The sequence below is a fragment of the Myotis daubentonii genome, chromosome 13 (genome assembly GCF_963259705.1).
Source record: "Myotis daubentonii chromosome 13, mMyoDau2.1, whole genome shotgun sequence".
Lineage (NCBI taxonomy): Eukaryota > Metazoa > Chordata > Mammalia > Chiroptera > Vespertilionidae > Myotis > Myotis daubentonii.
Window position 1 is genome coordinate 63,425,283 of NC_081852.1, and position 20,133 is coordinate 63,445,415.

A 20,133-nucleotide genomic window follows, 5' to 3' on the forward strand; every position below is an offset into this window, starting at 1 on the left:
TCACGCCCCTGGCCACGCCTCCTACGACTACGGAACGCCAGGAGGGACAATTCTCCTTTCCGCCTTGGCGCTACTCCCTGCTCGCGCGAGATTTGACGACAGCAGTGGGGCGGGAAGGAAGCGGAGACGCACCAAACATGGCGGCGGCCGCGGCAGCAGTGGCGGTGACGGGGGCGACGGCGGCGACGGCAGCGGCGACGTACAAGGCAGCGGGGGTGACTCGGGGCAGCTGCCAGGCGGTAAGTAGCCGGCTGCTGTCCGAGCCGGCGGCCACACGGCCAAGCCGGACGCCTAAGGAGAGAGGCGGGACGGGAGAGCCGGTGGGCGGCGGAGCGGCTGATCCGCCCGGAACTCAGCCCAGCCCGGCAGCGGGCGTGGTCGGCGGGTCGGTGGGGTCACGACCCGGGCCCTTTCAGGATTTGGGGGGCGGCCTCGTTCTGACCGGTGGGCGTGCGGGGGGCGCCCCGAGGTGGCGGTCGTCGGGCGGGGCTCGGAGGCTCGGGTTGAGGGGCGCCCCGACGTGGCGGCCGTCGGGAGTGGCTCGGGTTGGGGGGCGCCCCGACATGGCGGCCGTCGGGAGGGGCTCGGGTTGGGGGGCGCCGGTGGCGTGGGTTCCAGGCCCGGCGAGGCGCAGTCGCCCAGGTGTCCGCCTCCCGGCCCGGGGAGAAGGGCTCTTGGACCCCCGCCTGCGGGTGGCCGGGCGAGCACCGCGTGTGCGCCGGTTCCGGGCGAACCGTCCGGAGCGCGAGTGGCCGGGTCGCGACCCGCGGGCTCGGGCCGCGTCGGGGTTTGCGTCCCCCGGCGGCCCGTTTCGGGCCCTCGCGCGCTGCTTGCTCGGAGCCCAGGGCGGCGGGCGGCGGGCGGCGGGCGCTTTACTCGGTGAGACGGACGCCGGGCGACTTGAACGTGTCTGCGCCGACGGTTTCCAAAGCTCCGCTCGGTTCTCCGCAAAACGGAGTCTCGGGGACTCCCGGGAACGGCGGTGGCGGTGATGCCTGCCCCGGGCACCCTCAGCGTCTCGGTTGCCATGGGGAGGGCAGGGGGAGCCCCGATGTGCTCTGATGGGTGGTGGGGGGTTAAACCCCTGCCCACCCGCGTCTCCCCGGGCTGCGTGCTGTGTTTCTGCGCCCGAGGGGCCGCTTGTCGAGGGGTCCCGTGAACAGGGAAGCTGGTGCCCAGCGTTGAACCCACCGGTTGAGGGGACAGCGGTCCCGGCGCGTCCTTCCTGGGGGCGGCCGTCGGCGCTGCCTGGTCTTTGCCGTCCGCTCCCTGGTGTCGGCGAGCCGGGCCCAGGGGCTCCGGGCGCCGCGGGACCCGTGGGTGCGGTGCGCTCTGATGGCAGCGGCGCTGCTGTGCTTCTCTCTGCAGACCTCCCTGCGGCTTTTCCGTCTGAGTTGAAGGTCCCTCCATGGCCGCCTGCGTCTCCAGAGCACATCGCAGCTCCTCCGCATCTCGTCCATGCTGGAGTGGCGGACCCAGGGGGCGCTGGTCCCGGTGGAGAGGTTAGCCGTGGAGTCCGCTGTGGAGTGTCTCCTCATCCCTTGTCCTTATTGGGGTTTCGCTGTTCCGTGTTCTGGTTTCCCGGGGCCTCATAATGCCCGTTTGCCTTCAGGAATCCGTCTTCTGACAGTTCTGTGGTCAGAGGACACGCGTCCCAACTCTCCGAGGCCGTGCTATCCCCACACTCACCAGACCTCACTCGTCAGACTTCTCCGCGGCCGGCGGCCCGTCGGACGTATGATCTGTCTGAAAGCAAGCACCTGGGTGACCTGCGGTCACTGTAGGTTAGAGGCCTACCTGGCCCCGCATGAAGTCACTGCATTGGGCCGCCGCTAAGTATTCTATTCTGTGCTTAGTGACCCTTCTGAAAAAGTGGGCCAGTAAGATAGATGCTCCTCGTCCCTCATCCCGTGTTCTCAGAATTCTCCTGGAGCCTGGACCAAAGATGGGCTTGGAAGAGAGGCGGGGAAGAGTTTCTTCTGGGCTCATGTTACCTCTGTTCCAGGGGGTGGTGTCTCCTGGTTGGCATCAGGACGCCGCTGTATTGCTACCTGCTGGCTCAGAGGCCGTGTGTGTGTGTGTGTGTGTGTGTGTGTGTGTTGATCAAAACTTCCCGTTTGTAAAATGAGACTGAAGAAGAAAGATCGGAGGACAACATACAGATAAATGCTGTTCCAGGCACCAAAGGAGGATCAGAGTGGTCACAGTCGCCTGCGCAGGTAAAGGGGCCGCCGTGTCCTGTGGGACAGGAGAGCTCACTCTCGGGCGGGTCTTCCCTCACCGGGTGCCCAGCCTCCGCCTGGTGTGGAAGAACCTTATTTTTGAGCCTGGAATGGCTAGTTTGGCAGAAGCTATTGACATAAAAACAATTGAGGTCTATGCTGGTCAGTTTCTGTGTAGACATGTACCTACATGAAGTGGAGTCCCCGGTTTAATTTTATTCAGAGGAATCGCAGGGAGGGCTCAGAAGTGTTACAGTAAAGAGTGTCATGGAGTATGGGGAAAATTCTTCTCTCTGGTTGATATACTTAGATATTAGAAAGAGTAGATCAGGCTTGGAATATACCACCCAAATCTGGTTAGAGTGGACAACTCCTCAATATGTTTCTTTTTCTGATGACATCATTTTACACATTGACAGTTTGTGTAAGTTTTTTTGGCCAACAAGCTCCAAGGTATTGAATTCATGGCCAGTAGAAAAGAAACTTTTAATAAAAACATAGTTTGCTGATTTCCAAAGTAGATTTCTATGTTATTTTTGCAAAGGTTTTAAAATTTATTAGTGTTTTAGAGGCATTTCCAGATATCAGTTCATTTGTGGAGTTCTTAGATTAAACTTTTAGTCCTGAGCCTATTGATTACTTTATTAAAGACAGAAAGATGGTTTGGTATAAAATATATTTCCTTTCAGCATCAGGAAGCTTTCTGTTTCAGAATTAGTGTTCATTTTCTGTTTTTTGTGCTTAGATAGACTGACGTGAGCTAGAGAAACCTGGGTCTTGAACCAAAGACTCCGTTCAGATTTAGGCATCTTTCATCCCAGGCATTAAAGCTGTGCAAGGACCTGCCATGCTGTGCACGCGCCAGGGTATGTGCGTGTCTGTGTGTATGTATGTTGGGGGGGGGGGGGTGTAGGACTAAGGTTATAAGCCATAGCAATATGTTAAAAACTAAAAGTGGTTTTCTCGTGTTTACGACGTTATTTTCCTTGTCCCATTGGCATCCCTAGCCTTGGGATTTGTTTTAAGCCCATCATGCATTGTGACTGAGTCAGCACACAGTGAGTGGCAGGGAAAAGAGTGACATTTACAGCATGACAGTGCCCGTCGGAACGTGCCAGCACCTCTGTGATCAGGCTCGCTGGGGCTCTTCAATCTGGAGACGCCCGTATGAAAGGGTCGTTGCTTCTGCTGGCACGCTGGCAGCCTCCTGCGTTTTTCTGCTTTTCACATGTGCCCTAGCAGTGTTGTGCTTTCCAGTTGGGATTGGGTAAGGTTCATCTTGCTTATTGAAGCCCGTCAGAGCACATTCAGGTATTTTCCAGTGGAAACAGCAGTTTTCCTATGAATTGATTGGCTAGAGGTGATGCTAAGTTGCCAGGTAAATACCAGGATTTCTTTCTTAATTATAACTTTTACAATTAGAACACAGACAGCTTTAGGGCCTTACCACTTTTACAATTTAAAAAATAATTCCCCGATCCTCCTCCTCCTCACCTTCATCATCATCATCTTTTATTTCCCAATCCTCGTACCTTTTTTTTTTCTTTTTTTATTGTGGGGGGTCTCTATTCCAGAACTATGTTGAATAGCAGTAGCACAATACAATATACAGATGATGTACTATAGAATTGTACCCCTAAAACTTGTATAATTTTATTAACCAGTGTCACCCCCAAAAATTCAATTTAAAGCATAGCAGTAGCAATAGCAAGTATTCTTGTCTTCTTGATTCTAGAGCAGGGGTGGGGAACACCGGCCCGCGGGCCACGTAAGGCCAGAGAAATCTTTCGGTCTGGCCCTGCCAAGGCGTTAGGGGGGAGTTAATTAGGTGTTTGGCCAAATAGAGCAGCTAATTTTTAAGTTAATAATTTTGTATGGCCCTCGAATGATGTAAAGATCCAAATGGCTCTGAACAAAAGAAAGGTTCCCTCCCCTGCTCTAAAGCAGTGCCTCTACATTCTCTCCCTGGATTGTGATGTGGTTTTGGACGATCCCCTGGTCGGCTTGAAGTTTAGACTTTCTGAAATGGGTTCTGCAGGTCCTGCTGTTGTTTTCTGCACTGGGTCGCATTGACACCCGAGCAGTCTGATTGCTTTCCTATGTGGGTGCACTGCCTTCTCTCTAGACAGTGTTGTATAGTTTTCTTTGTCTTTGAGATTTTTAAATTTCACAATAATGTGTCTAAGTGTTATCGTATATAATATTTTACACTCTGACCTCATTCAATATGAAAGACCTCTAATTCTGGACATTTCTTGATCATTGTTTTTAAAAAACCATTTCTTGTTTATTTTTCTGTTTCTGGAACTCATTCTACACCTCTGTCTGCTATATTTCTTACATTTTCATGTATATTTTTACAGTTCTCCCCACCCCTCTGTGCTTTGGTTTTATTGAGATATAACATTATTATATACTAGAGACCCGATACACGAAATTTGTGCAAGAGTAGGCCTTCCTTCCCCCAGCTGTCAGCACCGGCTTCACTCTGGCACTCAGGACCCAGGCTTCCCTCGCAGCCCCAGCTTCATCTGGAAGGTCCCATCTAAACAGCATATTATGCTTTTATTATTATAGACTAGAGGCCCAGTGCACAAAATTCGTGCATGGGTACTGTCCCTAGGCCTGGCCAGTGATCAAAGCACGAATGTCTGGTGCGGAAGGGCAGGTCCTAGCTGACCTCTGGGCCCTGGGCAGCACCTGGACCCACAGGCCCTCATGCACTCCCCTCCACCTGAGTCCCCTCGCCTGAGTCCCCTCACCCGAGTCCCCATGCGGAGATGGGGTGGACGCTGCAGGCTGGGGCACAGCACGGGCCTCTGGGCTGCCCAGCGGTGCCACGTGGAAGCCAGGTGGGCAGCGCGCTCTCTCCCAGCTGGCCTCACAGACCAGTTCCTATGCGAACCCACTGGGAGCCCGACCAGCCCCTGTGGTCCCAGTGGCTGCGGCCGGCTCACCTGGAAGAGGCTGTGAGGGTGTGGGGCGGGCTCCTGTGGGCGCCTGGCACCTGAGTGTGGGGACTTTCCCGACATCCTGAGGGAGGGTAGCATGGGGAGTGAGAGCGAGCTCCGTGGACACCCCGCATCTCGCCATCTGTGGGGCCATCATCTGGGCCAGGCCCCCCACCCAGCTCCCTCAGCTCCTGGGAGCCGTGTGGCGGCCCCGCCCCCTGCCGCTGCCACTGGTCACCATCTGTGGGGCGATCAGGGGGCGATTGTTCCTGGCTCGCACCTGCCTTGGCCTGGTGCTGCTCGCTCACTGCTTCCCCATCCCACTACGGTCCTGCTCTCATTGGCGCCCATTAGGGCCGACAGCACCTCCTCTGCCGCCTGCTGCCAACATCCTGTCACTGACGCCCGCCATGTTCCGTGCCTCCCCCTGGTGGTCAGCATATGTCATAGCTAGTGGTCGAACTCCCAGTCAAGGGGATAATTTGCATATTGGGCTTTTATTATATAGGATTGTTCTTGATCTTATTCTTAATCTTTTTCATTGAGGCTGACTGACTCATCTTGTTTTTCTAACCAAAGGGCAAATTTTAAAGGACAGATAATCGGTAGATTCAACTGCAGTCACAAAACAAATAGAAATACAACGACACAGTGACTAGGAAACAGAACCGGCCCAAGGAAACAGCAGCGGAAACAGTCCTGGCCGTTAGTTAGTTCCTACGGCCACGGCCGCACGCTGTGTGGTCAGATCATCTGTAGTCGTAAGTAGTCAAGGGTTAGTGTTTCCAGTCGATTCCTAGTTAATCAATTAAAATAGGAGTTTTTGTTCTTAAAATGTTGCTCAAGCTTTTGTTAATTGGAAAATACTTTTATAGAACCCTCCCACTTCACAGCCTTTGGCCTGTGCATAAAAGTGTTTTTACTGGAAGAAAAGACTTTTTGCCTTTTAGGTGCTAGACTTCCTCGTTCTGTTCTTACTAGAAAACATTTTGGTGATCTGATTTGTGGATTTGGGCCATAAACCTATGGCAGGAGCAGTTTAGTTTGCGATTACAAAATCTCCCATTCTTACCCCCCCATGGGCTGATGGGTGCGTGGGCTGATGGGTGGTGGTAGAGGTGGGTTTGGATTTCAATGGCAGGGGTGGGGGGAAGCAGCCCATAGGCCGAGCCCGGCTCAGAGCCTGTTTTTGTGGTTTTATTGAAACGCAGGCCTACTCATTCATTTACGTATTGTGTGTGGCTGCCGTTCGCTACAGTGACAGAGGTCAATAGTTTTGACAGAGATTGTGTGACCTGAAAAGCCTAAATATTCACTGTTGGGACTTTGACAGAAAGGTTGCACCCCTGTTCTAGACCACCTATTCCTGGAGGACTCATTCGCGTGACCCCTATCACTCAGAGCCTTTGCTGTGTCCCTCGCTGTTTCAATGTAAATTAAATAAAATTTAAAACTGTCATTTGTAGTAGCCACATTCCAAGTGCTCAGTGGCTGCGTGCGGCCGCATTGGGTATGGCAGGTCTGTAGCATGCCCAGCATCCAGAAACCTCGGCAGCCCTGCTGAGCCACTTGATGTCTTCACTGTCTCCACTGACAATCCCTGATGATGTGCCTATTTCTTTCATCTGGACTTTTTCCCCCTTTTTTCTTCATTTTCTGTCTTTGTAATTTCCTTCCATCCTCTAAGACTTAAGTTGGAATCCCAGTGATTTAAGTATTAACTCTATTACTTTCCCACCGTTTTGTGTGTGTCTCGTCCAGTTCCCCAGGAAGGTGACACGTCTGTAACGGCAGGGACTGTGTCCTCTGTGGCCCTGCTTAGTGCCTTGCAGTCGTGCTGTGTCGCTGTGGTGTTTTGCTGTGTGCTGGCTCTCCCTAATAGTGTGTAATTATTTCAGTGTCCCCCCAGGTGTAACGACCTGTAAACTTTAAAAACAAGCCACACAAAACAAACAAGATGGGCGAGAAGAAGCCAGAGCCTCTGGACTTCGTGAAGGATTTCCAGGAGTACCTGACCCAGCAGACCCACCACGTGAACATGATCTCGGGATCAGTGAGCGGGGACAAGGAGGCAGAGGCTCTTCAGGGAGGTAGACTCACCTAATACTCTCACTAACTCCCTCTTTATAAATAGTCATGTTTGTCATGCTGTCCACACCATTATTCCCTTATGCAAATCATTCCGTTTTTTCCCGCAAAGACACAGGGCAGCTTTCTTCTTTCTTTGAACATGTCAGCTGTTTGTGAGTGAGCCCACGGGCTTCACACGGCCTCGGACGATGAGAGCTCTCATGCCCTCCCTGTCCTCCAGCTTCTCTAACTGACAAGAGACACAGGCACCCAACCCACTCAGTGCACAAAGGACCAGCCATTAGGGATTCTGGATTAGGGCTGAAACACGGGGGATTTTGGTTTCTTCTCTCAAAACGAAGAAAGGGTGATGTTTAGCCACCCGGGAGGAGAAACTAGGACGGAGAAAGCAGCTGCCCGCTGCAGACAGACTGTCTGTCTAGTTTGCTCACCACACACTGGAGACGGATTCTGACCTCACTCAGGCCCGCACACCACAGCCTGTGAGCCCCTCTGGACTGCCAGCCCTTTATTTCTGTATGACCTGCAAGCTAAGAGTGGTTTCTACAGTTAAAGATGGTTGGAGACAATTAGAAGAAGGTCATAACGTGAAAATCATGAAATTCAAACTCCAGCTTCCGTAAATAAAGTTTTATTGAAATACAGCCACACTTGCTTGTTTACATTTTTCTGTATCTGTGCTACAACTGCAGAGTTGAGTAGTTGTGATAGAAACCATGTGGCCCCACAGCCTGAAGGATTTGCTGTCGAGCCTTATAGGAGAAGGTGCCTGGCCCCTGACCTAGATGGTCTATGGCCTTGTAGTCAAGGGACTAGCAGCAGAGACCTGGGAGCTTGTTAGAAGTGCAGACTGTCAGGCCAATCCACAGCTCCCCGAGGGATTCGTACACACATCAAGTTTAGAGAGTCCCTGGCTGGGGCAGCAGGAGGGAGGGAGGGAGGGACGGAGGGAGGGACGGGGGGACGGAGGGACGGAGGGACGGAGGTGCTGAGCCCCAGGCCTCCGGTGCAGTGGTGCTGCTGGATGTTGGACTTGCACCAGCAGCAAAATCACGTCTCTTCCCTGGGCGGGGTGCCGCTTGAGTTCCTCACGGCAGCACTGCTGCCTCCTGGGGATGGGCTGGAAGGGCTTTCCCTGGAAGCCGTAGGAATAGCATGTCCCTGCAGACACTCTAGTGTGCAGGTTGCTGGGCTGGGATTGAGGGGCCAGGGCTGGCCCCAGCATTTGCTGGTTTTCCTGTTATGAACGCTTGCCCTGTTTCCTTATACAAAGAAGTAGTCGGATTAGGTTAAGAGCCAAGAGCCAAAGACCTTTTAGCTCTCCAAGTCCTACAGTTCCAGCATTCAGAGGAATCTAATACAATATTTTTATGTGCTTAATTAGAAGATTAGGATCCTAAATGCACCCCAGCATCTAGGACGTCTGTACAACTGAGTGGAACAGCGCAAAACTCAGCGTTGATTGGTTTAGGCTAAAGCGAGCAGAGTAGGATCTGGGAGATTTCGTGACTTCCAGTTAATTTCTAGAGGTGGCTGGAAACTTAAACGTGTATCTGCGTGGTCACTACTCACTCCCCTCTGTCTCCTCTCTGTCAAACAAGGGCAGCACCCTGATCTCTCCACAGACGCATGGTGAGGACTGACAGCATTTGTGAGTCAGCGCAGTAAACTGTGATCTTAGGAAAGGTTTTGTGCTACTTCGGACTGCGCTGCTACATTGAGTTGCCTCTGAGATGCATACTTTCTCTTGCTGTTCTTGGTTTATAGCTGGGACAGATGGCGATCAGAATGGACTTGACCACCCATCTGTTGAAGTTTCCCTGGATGAAAACTCAGGAATGTTAGTAGATGGCTTCGAAAGGACCTTCGATGGGAAGCTCAAGTGTCGTTATTGCAACTATGCCAGCAAAGGGACAGCCCGGCTTATCGAACACATCAGAATCCACACAGGTAACAGACGGGCGAGGAGCGCGCTTCTGGAGGCAGGAGAGGGGCCAAGGAGGGCAGGCTGACCTGTGGTATAAGTAGTGCTGATAGTTTAAAAATGAAGGTTGACGTAAGGTTTGAATAGATGGGAAGTACTGTATTTTTACAAAGTGATAGCATAACAACATGCACCCAGGAAGTGAGGCCCCTTGGAAAGCTTCCCCGTCCTCGGCCATCTTCCTCCTGCTCCAGATCATCTCTCAACCTCTGTCTTGCCATTTCTCCCCCATTTTTCTTTTGAAACAGGTGAAAAACCTCATAGATGTCACTTATGTCCATTTGCCTCTGCTTACGAGCGTCACCTGGAAGCCCATATGCGTTCCCATACAGGAGAAAAACCATATAAATGTGAATTGTGTTCCTTCCGCTGCAGCGATCGAAGCAACCTGTCCCATCATCGACGGCGCAAGCATAAGATGGTGCCAATCAAAGGTGCGAGGTCTTCCTTAAGCAGCAAGAAAATGTGGGGCGTTTTACAGAAGAAAACCAGCAACCTGGGCTACAGCAGAAGAGCACTCATCAACTTAAGTCCGCCCTCCATGGTGGTTCAGAAGCCAGACTACCTTAACGATTTCACCCATGAAATCCCCAACATCCAGACGGACTCCTATGAAAGTATGGCGAAAAGCACCTCCACTGGGGGCCTACCCAGGGACCCCCAAGAACTCCTGGTCGACAACCCCCTCAATCAGCTCTCCACTCTCGCAGGGCAGTTGTCCAGCCTGCCCCCCGAAAACCAGAACCCCGCGTCCCCCGACGTCGTGCCCTGCCCGGACGAGAAGCCTTTCCTGCTGCAGCAGCCCTCGGCCCAGGCAGTGGTTTCTGCCGTGGCCGCAAGTATTCCTCAGAGCGCCTCCCCCACCAGCCCCGAGCCTCGGCCGCCCCAGAGCCAGAGGAACTACAGTCCCGTGGCAGGTCCCAGCAGCGAGCCCAGTGCCCACACGAGCACCCCGAGCATAGGAAACAGCCAGCCGAGCACGCCCGCACCGACCCTGCCGGCCCAGGACCCGCAGCTCCTGCACCACTGCCAGCACTGTGACATGTACTTTGCCGACAACATCCTCTACACCATTCACATGGGATGCCACGGGTATGAGAACCCTTTCCAGTGCAACATCTGCGGATGCAAATGCAAAAACAAGTACGACTTCGCCTGTCACTTTGCAAGAGGGCAGCATAACCAGCACTGACCGGAACAGTCACGTTACTCTGTCCTTGGTTTTGACTTTATGCATTTTTTAGTTTTGTTTATTGTTGGTTTTTGTTGGTAGGGGGAGGACCATCCCTAATATGCTAATTTAAAGTTTATACATTATATTTATAGAAAACAAAGTTGACAATAGAAACAAATGTTTTCCTTTTTTTTCCCCATAAGTTTGTTCTAATTTATATATTAGAACAATTAGACACATTGTGTCTGTTTTCTCCTTTTATTTAGACTTTGATGATTGAAGTGCAATCTTAATCTTACAGGTATTCATTTAAACTCCCACGTTTAAGGTCCATGTAGACTTCAAAGCTTGATCCTAGTGGTGTTTCACTATATACGCAGTTAGATGTCATGTCTGCCGTATTTAAAAATGGTAGAATAAATTACTTTCTCACAAACTTTGTTACAACTTATTTCCATGTGTAGCAGAGGAATTGCCTTTAAAATTGCTCTTTAGATAGTTGAAATACTATCTAGTTCACTTAGTTTAAGTTGAATTGATAGTTTCAACTGACAGAAGTAAAGCTATTTCGGTATATAGTAAACCTTTTTCTTTTTTCCATAAGGGGGGATGTAAAACAGTTAATTCTTTTAAAATTAAAGCTATAAAAATTTGAGAGGAATGTCCTGAAATGAAATAAAACAAGGCTTTACATTGAAAATGGAGTTTAATATTTGAAAACCTGTTTATTCAATCTCTTGTTTAAAAATGCATCAATTTGCCATTGGATTCGTTTTATTATACTTGTAGTTTATTTTAAAAACCACAAGTAAATACATGAGAATGCTGGAAATGTCAGGTGATTACCGATGAAGATGCCTTTTTTGTTCTTTTAGTTTGAACCTTGTATTTAAACGCTTTATTCTGACATCGTTACCGTCAGGTGAGCTTGACAAGGACATTGTCTGTTCTCCCTCCTGTTCCTTTGATGACCAAAGAGGTAAGTGACAGTCCCATCTGGTTCCCGGAGACAGTCCTTCACGAAATTCCGCGTCCTGGTTCCTGCCTCTGGCCTTGCACCCATTTGTTGTCCATAATTTCTCAAATGTGTGTGTAGGAACACATGGGAAAATGGGATGAAGTATATTTTTAAAAATGAAACACATCCAAAACGAATTCTTCTCTTCAGAATTGGCCCCTTAGAACACTTAGTGTGACTTCAAGTTGTGATGCTCGTTGCCGTTGTACCAGTCTTTCCTGCGCGGCGACAGAGCCATGGAAGCTGACTGCCTCGACACCTAGTGGGAAAGGACTTACCATGTGAAAGTAGATATCAAATGCATACAGACAGATCTAACTTGTTTACAGAAATAAGACGTGCTAATTAATCTAGAGGAATTTTGAATAGGAGGCTGCTGTTGATATATTGTGTAATAACTCGCTTAACCTGAAGAGCGCTTGGTCAAACAATAAACTTACTGTTTCTAACTGTTGGTTTTTGTGTGCTTTGCAAGCATTTTACTTTTAATTTGGTTTAAAGCTTGAAGTGTTACTCATCGGGTTTGTAAAGAGAACACCCTAACGATTGAGCATTTATTAACCAGAGAGGACCACTACTCCTAAAAGGGAGGTGTTGAAGGCTTATGTCCACAAAAGCCCTGCATGCCAAGGGAATGGACCTTCTGGCCCCAAATGCCAGGAAGCCTTTCAAAGGAGTTCTTGTGGGGGATGTCCCATCTCAGCTCCTCTCAGTTGCGCTGCTCAGAGCAGTAGCATCTCAGAGGGTTTCTCCAACTCGACCTCTTCCCTCAAAGCCGAGGCTCCTGCGGCCAAAACCTAGTCCTGCTTCGCTCCGTCGCTTTGACCGCTCAGACCAGGGTCCGTGCCGCCGTCTCCAGATGCACAACTTCGCCCCTTTCCATTTATTCCCACAAAGCACGAGGTTGCTTTGGAAGCTTTTATTTGGAAGCTTTTATTTTTCCCCCTCACTTTTATTCAAATAAAAGCAATACGCAAAATAGGAAATGCAGGTTTTCGTGAAATGAAAGGAAGAACTCTTGTTAAAACCAGCTTATTAACTGCATTCTGGGCCAGATAGTGACCTATATTTTTTCTGACAACTAAAGATGGATGTTTTGAAGGTGCATTTTACTTTCACCGTAGACATTTTTTCATAATTACAAACTCGAATGTATGACTCTTTTCCCTGAGACTCGGCGCAGTTGGTGTAACAAAGGCCTGATGCCTGGAAGTCAGTTACGGCTCAATGCACGCAAGTCCTTGAGCGAATCTGCCTTAGGGCTCTGTAGTGTTTTGTTTTTGAGGAGATTTAGGGTTTCACTTAAGTCTGCGTTAAATGTATCTTCCATTAAGTATTGAGTATATTTATCCCATTTTATATTTAATCCTGTTTTATAGAAATGAGGTGTTTGGAAAGTTTAACATGCAATGTTCATAGTATTTTGCTGTTAACAGGCAATGTTCTGAAAGAATTTATTTTTGTTCAGTGAACATAAGTTTAGATTTTTAAAGTTGGTAGATAATTTATCTCCACTAATATTTTTTTAAGAAACTGTGAAAAAATTAATATGGAATAACTTTATTTCAGATTTTACTAATGTAGTATTTAGCTACAACTTCTTGAAATTCAAGTAAAGGCTAGACTTCTACTTTGAAAAAATTCTATTGGCTATTTTCCAGTGCTATTTCATTTTAGAAAAAGGTGTTTGCCATTCATCTGCAGAACTGTTTGATAAAGGGAATATTGCTAAATAAATGTTCAGAAATAAACCTCATTTTAAGTTCTACAAAAATATCAAATGGCTGTATTATTTTTAAAAATTGCCTACTAAGGATTTTTCCACTAGTTTTAGAGGGTATATGATTTCTAGAACGTGTTTTTGTTAATATGTACTTTGATGTAAAGAACATACTTTGTATGCAAAACGAGTATGATTGCAAAAACCTGTCTAGGGATTGCAGAAAGAGATCAGTGCTGAAATACCATGCCCGGTGTGTAGTTCCTGTGCAAGAAGCTTTGCCTCTGTAATATGTGAATAAAAAGTAACACTTCCTATGTTTGCCATTCTTTTTTGAGAAGTAGGATCCAATTAACTGTTTAATTAAAACACAAGGCTTACAGCTACATTGTTGGAATTTGTAGAATGCCTCACCCATGAGTAGCTCTGTCACATGGCTTAGAAACAAAAGCTCCACACACCCACAGTCTCCTTTCTAGTTTCTTCGCTTTATTAAAGCCCCTCGCAGGGGCCTCCTGCGGTCCTGGCACAGCAACCAGGGAGGCAGCCTCTGAGGCTTGTCATCCACGTCACGTGCGACAGGTGGATGACAGTCATTTCTGTTACGACAAACGGATCTGATTTTTATGAACAATAAGTCTGGCAACTCCTGTCATCGCCCTAGAGAATATGCAGTAATTCAAAATTGTAGTCAGTTTGCGAAATCCTCACCAAAATCAGACCTTTGATTGGAAATGGAGATGTTAATGCTGCTTTGGAAAGTACTTCTGCACGAGGCTGTCTTTCTCATCATGAAAAAGAGCAACCACGTCGGGGATGCCCAGGGCCTGCGAGCACAGGGGTGCCTTGTGGCCGAGCCTCAGGTCCCGCAGCAGCTCTGCCCGGAGCTGGTTCAGCGCCGCCGCCAGGAGCTTCAGGTCGGGAGGCCGCACATGCGCATCTAAAACCAAGAGTCTGGGTCACGGGAGTCACAGCAGCGGGAGAGCCACAAGCGGTCAGACCCTGTACATACAGCTGAGCTGGTGGCACAGACAGAAGGTCTCGTTAACGTGACCCAGCAAGTCCTTTAAGTGACCTGCCATGAAGTTGCTGAGCAGCAAAGACGCCTGAGGGGGGCTTGTTGACGGGAGCCGACCTCACATCCGTGAGCTGACAGGCACTGGGGCCTGAGGCAGGAGGACCGTCTGCTTTGGGAACGGCTGTTACCCACCAGGCTGTCCTGCGGCTTCCTAGCGGATGGAGTGTCTGCCCGTCGGCCCACATGCAGTTTCCATGCGAACTACAGCGCAGTGGCTGCAGGACACTCATACGTGCACCCAGAGCCCCAGTCACAGAACGGCGTCATCTCCAGCTATCACCCTCCTGCTCCCCTGCCCCCCCCCCAATGTGGGGCTGAGTCTAGATGTCCCTGTCCTGACGTTTCCGGGCCTGGGCTGCTGTGGCCGTTCTCGGCTGCTCTCCTGCACAATGTGCTCGTGGTTCGCCCAGGGAACGGGCATCAGCGCTTCACTGCTTCCTATGGGGAGTGGCCCACTGTATGTGATGCCGCATTTTCTACCGGTGGTTGTCCCCATGGACATCTCGGTTGCTTCCACCCTCTGGCTCTTAGAATGCTGCTGCTGGGAACGTGTGCGCCTCAGCCTGGCACTGCTGCCCTAGCTGGTTTGGCTCAGTGGATAGAGTGTCGCCTGCGAGCTGAAAGGTCCCAGGTTCGATTCCGACCAAGGGCACAGGCCCGGGTTGTGGGCTCCATCCCCAGTGGGGAACTTGCAGGAGGCAGCCGATCCATGATTCTCTCTCATCATGGATGTTTCTCTCCTTCCCTCTCCCCTCCTCTCTGAAATCAATACAAATATATTAATTTTAAAAAAAGAGCGGCACTGCTGGGTCCCATGGTAACGCTGCCCATCCATTCCTGCGGCAGCCATGGGGCTCCGGCCTCGCCACCCTCAGCAGCACGGACCTTGCTGGCTCCATGTCCTGGGGCTGCGGGGCCCTCGCTGTGTTTGATTTGCATTTCCCTGGTGGGTAACAATACCACGCACGTTCACAGAACAGAACTACCCACATACCTTTTGCTTCCTTCATTGTCTCAGAGACAATCCTTCGCAGCGTCTGATCAGCTTGGTGGAGCGTGTTGGTTGAACAAATAATTCTGTCAGTTTCCTACGTGACAGAGACACTGTGGTGAGAACGGGTGTAGTTCAGAAAGGCCTGGCTGCCTGGAGGCGGAGCGGTCTGTTCCTCCTTATCCCGGGGGGAGGCTGAGTGAGATGCGTCCGCTGGAAGCCGGTCCGCTGGGCAGGGGTGCGGGTGAGTGTCCACTGATGGGCTCGCGGGGAAAACACTGGCCGGCGCCCAGTGCCTGTCAGTCTGTGTGAACAGCCCCCCCCCGCCCCCCGCCCCGCAGTGACCCACACAAAGGCTGGATTCCCAAAACTGGAGACCGGCCCCCCCAGGTCCCCCCCCCCCCCCCAGTCCAGGAGCCGGGCCCCTTCCCCCGGGCTCGTTGTACATTTGGCTCCAAAAGACCGTCCTACAAAAGGTGGCCCCTCACGCTGGCCCTGAGGGGCGACTTACCTTTTGCTCCGCGTTGTCCTCGACACAGTTCACGGGGTTTTCCAGAGCAGCGAGCAGGAGGCCGGTCAGCTCGGGGCTGGAGGAGAGGGGGTCGCGCACGTCACTGTAACAGACACCTCCACCTGCGGCGGGGGCGGGGGACCCTGTGCCTCCACGCGGTGAGGACCAGCCCGCGGCTGCGGAGCAGGGCTGCCCGGGAGGCCGGGGAGCAGCTACCTGGCCGAGGCCGAGCACGCGGGGCTCCGCACCATGAGGCTGTTGTGCTCCCAGGCGTTTTTCTCGGGGTTGGGCTCCTCCATCTTCGCCCCCATCAGGCGGATGGTCTCGGCGGGCAGCGCCCCTGACCGCTGGCTATTCCTCTGCACGCAGGTCTCCAGAGGACAATCTAGAAAGAGCTGGCAAAACCCCAGCGAGTCTGGAAACAATGGAAACCAGTCACTGGCGCCGCGTTCCAAAGCACCCACTGGTGAAGGACCGCTGCGCGGGGAGCATCCAGCTTTGGGAATTCAGTTCCCTGGGGCCCTCCGACCCAACTGCATCTCACTGAACACGGGCACGGCGATGCTGATTTGCAAATCAATGAGTGCGTGTGAGAGAGTGTGCGTGCGCACACGTGAGAGTGTCTCTGTGTGCGCGCGCGCGTATGTGTGCACGTGCGAGCGTGTGTGAGAGTGTGCGCGCGTGTGTGGGCATATGTGTGCCTGCGAGCGTGTGCGCGCGAACGCGCGTGTGTGTGCGCACGCACACGTGTCTGTGTGAGTGTGCGCGCGCGTGAGTGTGCGCGCACGTGTCTGTGAGAGTGTGCGCGCGTGTGTGGGCATATGTGTGCCCGCGAGAGCGTGTGCGCACGCACACGTGTCTGTGTGAGTGTGCGCGCGCGCGAGTGTGCGCGCACGTGTCTGAGTGTGCGCGCGTGTGAGTGAGGAAATGCCTCACTTACACTTGCGAGCCAGCTGGTAGACCTCGTATCTCATGCTTCGGTAATAGAAGTTGTCATCTAAAATCAGAAGCAAAGGCCTGGACGCGGCCGGGGTCGGGCGGCAGTGGGACGGGCCCTCCGCGGCGGGAGGCAGCAGGGCCTGGCCCCGCAGGCAGGTGACCAGCGCCTCCCACAGGGCCTCCGTCCCACCGGGCGGCGCCGACAGCGGGTCCCCGTGCAGGACGGCACGCAGGAAGCATTCCAGGTCCTTCAGCAGCTCCTGGCGCAGCGACTTCCAGCGGGACGGCTGCAAAAGACCCAGAATCGGCTGCAAAAGACCCAGAATCGCAGCTGCCATGGCTGTGCGCTCGCCTCGGCGCCACCCGCCCCACAGGGTCATTCCGCCTGCGCCCCCCCACCGCTGGGTGTGCCCTGAACGCACTTCTTTCCTTTCCTTTTTATTAAATATGTGTTTACTGATCTCAGAGGAAGGGAGAGGGAGACGGAGAGAAACATCAATAATGGGAGAACCATGGATCGCCTGCTTCCTGCTGCCTCCCACTGGGGATCCAGGCCAAAACCCAGGGATGTGCCCTGACCAGGAATTGAACTGGGACCTCCTGGTTCAGAGGTCAACGCTCAACCACTGAGCCACACCGGCTGGGCACAAGTTATTCTCTCATGCCTCCATGTCCTCCTGTAAAACTCCTCCTCGGTGACATGAGCCCCTGGGCATCCTCTCGGACAGCCGTGCAGGAGGCAGCGGGACCTGGTCCTGTGCAGACTGGGGCTCCACTGGAGCAGGGTGCATGCTGCTGAGGCATTTGCTTGCACAGCTCTGTCCCTGCGAGGCCCCCGCACACCAAACCTCCGGGAGAGGGCCTGGCACCAGTAGATGCTCCAGAAATGCATCTTTGGTAACAGGGTGAATAAATGACAGAAAGCTGCTACCATCCAGGAGAAAGAAGCCAAATCAATGCCCTGCCACAGACTGAGTCTGGCTACGCTAGAGCTGGTTTACCTTGGAAACAAGGGAAGGTGTGGAGAGAGGGAAGCAGATGGAGGTGTTAGTGGAAAAACATTCACAGCTGTGCGGGGTTTCTGTGAGTTTGAGCCAAACTATGGACAATGGCCGGGAGGAAGAATCTCAAGGGACTGGGAGAGTGATCCGGAGAATGGCAGCCACTGACTGTCCGGTTATAGAATCACATCCTAGTTGTATCTTATTTACGTGAATTCATCTTCTGGACAAAAAGGGGCCACGTGCTCACCTGACTAACTCAGGGAACGCCTGCGTGGCGGCCTTGTAAACTCAGAGACCTAAAGTAACCACGAAGGACGGTCTGAAATGAAAACCTTTTCATGAAAAAGCAGTTTATAGTGGGTAGTCAAGTTCTAGGCCAGTATCTTCCCTGACAAAGATCAACTTCGATCTTGACTGAGCATCTAAGATAACACACCTGTGAAATATCTAGGTAACGTGTAACTTCCTTTTTTCCGGACCCCTCAGGGCACAACAAATGGCACGGGGCAGAGCCCACAAATTCCCTCATTATTGTTATGGTGTCAACTGGACTGTTAACTATCCTGCATCCACCTGTGTAAAAGTCGTATGTCTATCATTTTACTTTTTACCCAATCCCGGAGGTTCCAGCCCATCTTGCTTTCTCCCATCTCCCTCATCTATCATGTAACCCACTTAGGTCTCCTCTTTTGATGGTAATTTACAAAAATAGGTGAAAAAACCACCGTTTGCAGGAGCACTATCTAGAATTCTAGATACATTGAGATTGTTCTTCCTGGCAATTGTCAACAGTCTGGCTCGAAAAAACACACAAAAATTCTTCACAGGTTTGAATGTTTTTGTTTTTTTCTACATTAACAATCTACATTCAGGCATAAAGGACAAAAATAACTACCCAAAGTATTCAGAATATTTCCGCCAATGAGTGTTTGCTCTGGAGTGAGCCTGAGGTGGGGAGCGTAAATCTACTCTACCCAGAGCCTCAGCTTCACATGCTTCTCCCAGGGTGCATCTCACTGCAGAGAGCGTGATGTGAGGGCTCAAAGAGAAGTATGTGCTTGGGGCATACAAGTCGGTCCCTAAATACAAGCCATTACTCCGTTTGGCCCCACCCTCCCCTTTGCTGCAGAGGCAGGTTTACCCAGAATCAATGAAGATGGAGCCTCTATCTCCTGGGAGGGATCCTAGCAATTTTGTTACTTACCTTGTCTTCTTTTTTCTTTTAAAAATATATTTTTATTGATTTCAGAGAGGAAGGGAGAGGGAGACAGAGGGGGGGGGGGGGGAGAAACACCAATGATGAGAGAGAATCATTGATTGGCTGCCTCCTGCACGCCCCACACTTGGGATTGAGCCCGAAACCCGGGCCTGTGCCCTGACCCGGAATGGAACCTCCGGTTCATAGGTCAATGTTCAGACACTGAGCTACATCAGCCGGGCTTGTATTCCTTTTTCGTAAAAAGGGTTCCCCAAAATGTATACACTTTAAGCCCCACAAACCTGCACTCTGGATGTTAAACTGGCTGTGGTGGAATTTTTGAGAGAACACCGTTCCCAAAGGATTTTCAAGAGTCTCTTTGGCCTGGAGATGTCCACCTGCTCGCTGACTTCAGAACCTGACCCCGTAGGAGCCCACTGTAGAGGATATACACACGTACCTGCCCCACACGTACACATAAGCCTCGATAGCAGCGGTTCTCAACCTGGGGGTCGAACGACCCTTTCACAGGGGTCGCCTAAGACCATCGGAAAACACATCTATAATTACATATTGTTTTTGTGATGAATCACTATGTTTTCATTATGTTCAATTTGCAACAATGAAAATACATCCTGCATATCAGATATTTACACGACGATTCCTAACAGTAGCAACATTACAGTTATGAAGTAGCAACGAAAATAATGTTATGGTTGGGGGTCACCACAACATGAGGCGCTGTATGAAAGGGCCGCGGCGTTAGGAAGGTGGAGAACCGCTGCTCTAGAGTGAGTTACTCTCAGATGGACAATACACAGCTGCCCCTCACGGACACATAAGCCTCTGTCGACAGAGAATCATTCTTGAAACGCAGTACGCTCATTCCACGCTAAGCCGGCCAGCCCTCGGACCCAGCACCGCTCCCGCCCTGGGCTCCGCCTCCCACCCGGGGTGAGTCCTGCAGGCAGCACAGCTGCTGCTTCCCCAGGCCCCGCCCCCGCGCGGACTGACCAATGGCCGCGCGTCCTCCTCCGCCAGGAACGCGTCCGGCATGACGTCATCGTAGGCGACGACGCCGACGGCCCAGCGCCGCTCCCGCCGCAGCCGGTGGGCGAGGGCCCTCGCGAGGGTGGACTTGCCGGCGGCGGGCAGGCCGCAGAGCACGCAGAGCGCCAGCGGCCGCGGGCCCTCGCCGCGCGCCGCCCGGGCGTCCTCGCCGGCCTCCATGCCGCCCGGGGAGACCGCGGGC

At 51.7% G+C, this 20,133-nt stretch overlaps 2 protein-coding genes across 12 annotated transcripts; one reads left to right on the plus strand and one right to left on the minus strand.

Annotated features, from left to right (window-relative positions):
- The first annotated feature begins 83 nt into the window (after nt 1–83).
- Nucleotides 84–11,889, plus strand: IKZF5 (IKAROS family zinc finger 5). Of its 9 annotated transcripts, none has more exons than XM_059661800.1 (6): nt 87–239; nt 1,369–2,219; nt 2,968–3,088; nt 7,072–7,263; nt 9,032–9,214; nt 9,497–11,889. In XM_059661800.1, the coding sequence occupies exons 4-6, from the start codon at nt 7,131–7,133 to the stop codon at nt 10,438–10,440; spliced, it is 1,260 nt and encodes a 419-aa protein (XP_059517783.1). In that variant the 5' UTR covers nt 87–239; nt 1,369–2,219; nt 2,968–3,088; nt 7,072–7,130; the 3' UTR covers nt 10,441–11,889. The 9 variants fall into 9 exon arrangements, with proteins under 9 accessions (XP_059517785.1, XP_059517783.1, XP_059517784.1 ...); XM_059661801.1 differs by lacking the exon at nt 2,968–3,088 and having other exon boundaries at nt 1,369–1,502; nt 1,613–2,219; XM_059661799.1 differs by lacking the exon at nt 2,968–3,088 and having other exon boundaries at nt 1,369–1,502.
- On the minus strand, nt 8,236–20,111 carry PSTK (phosphoseryl-tRNA kinase). 3 transcript variants are annotated; one of them, XM_059661810.1, is made up of 6 exons: nt 19,184–19,764; nt 16,681–16,966; nt 15,957–16,155; nt 15,741–15,816; nt 15,233–15,326; nt 8,236–8,526 (listed from the first exon to the last, which is right to left on the minus strand). In XM_059661810.1, exons 1-6 carry the CDS (start codon nt 19,358–19,360, stop codon nt 8,315–8,317), a joined length of 1,044 nt encoding a protein of 347 aa, XP_059517793.1. In that variant the 5' UTR covers nt 19,361–19,764; the 3' UTR covers nt 8,236–8,314. The 3 variants fall into 3 exon arrangements, with proteins under 3 accessions (XP_059517793.1, XP_059517791.1, XP_059517792.1); XM_059661808.1 differs by lacking the exon at nt 19,184–19,764 and adding an exon at nt 19,896–20,111 and having other exon boundaries at nt 8,240–8,526; XM_059661809.1 differs by lacking the exons at nt 8,236–8,526; nt 19,184–19,764 and adding exons at nt 12,457–14,100; nt 19,896–20,111.
- Nucleotides 20,112–20,133: the final 22 nt, after the last annotated feature.

Bases quoted from the DNA above. Each gene is read 5' to 3' on its own strand.
- IKZF5 (XM_059661802.1), top strand. From the start codon at position 7,131: ATGGGCGAGAAGAAGCCAGAGCCTCTGGACTTCGTGAAGGATTTCCAG. The intron at 7,264-9,031 runs GTAGACTCACCT...CTTGGTTTATAG, and splicing joins GGCAGAGGCTCTTCAGGGAG to CTGGGACAGATGGCGATCAG. The intron at 9,215-9,496 runs GTAACAGACGGG...CTTTTGAAACAG, and splicing joins ACACATCAGAATCCACACAG to GTGAAAAACCTCATAGATGT.
- PSTK (XM_059661808.1), bottom strand. From the start codon at position 20,111: ATGGAGGCCGGCGAGGACGCCCGGGCGGCGCGCGGCGAGGGCCCGCGG. The intron at 16,156-16,680 runs GTAAGTGAGGCA...CATTGTTTCCAG, and splicing joins CTACCAGCTGGCTCGCAAGT to ACTCGCTGGGGTTTTGCCAG. The intron at 15,327-15,740 runs GTAAGTCGCCCC...TCTGTCACGTAG, and splicing joins AGGACAACGCGGAGCAAAAG to GAAACTGACAGAATTATTTG.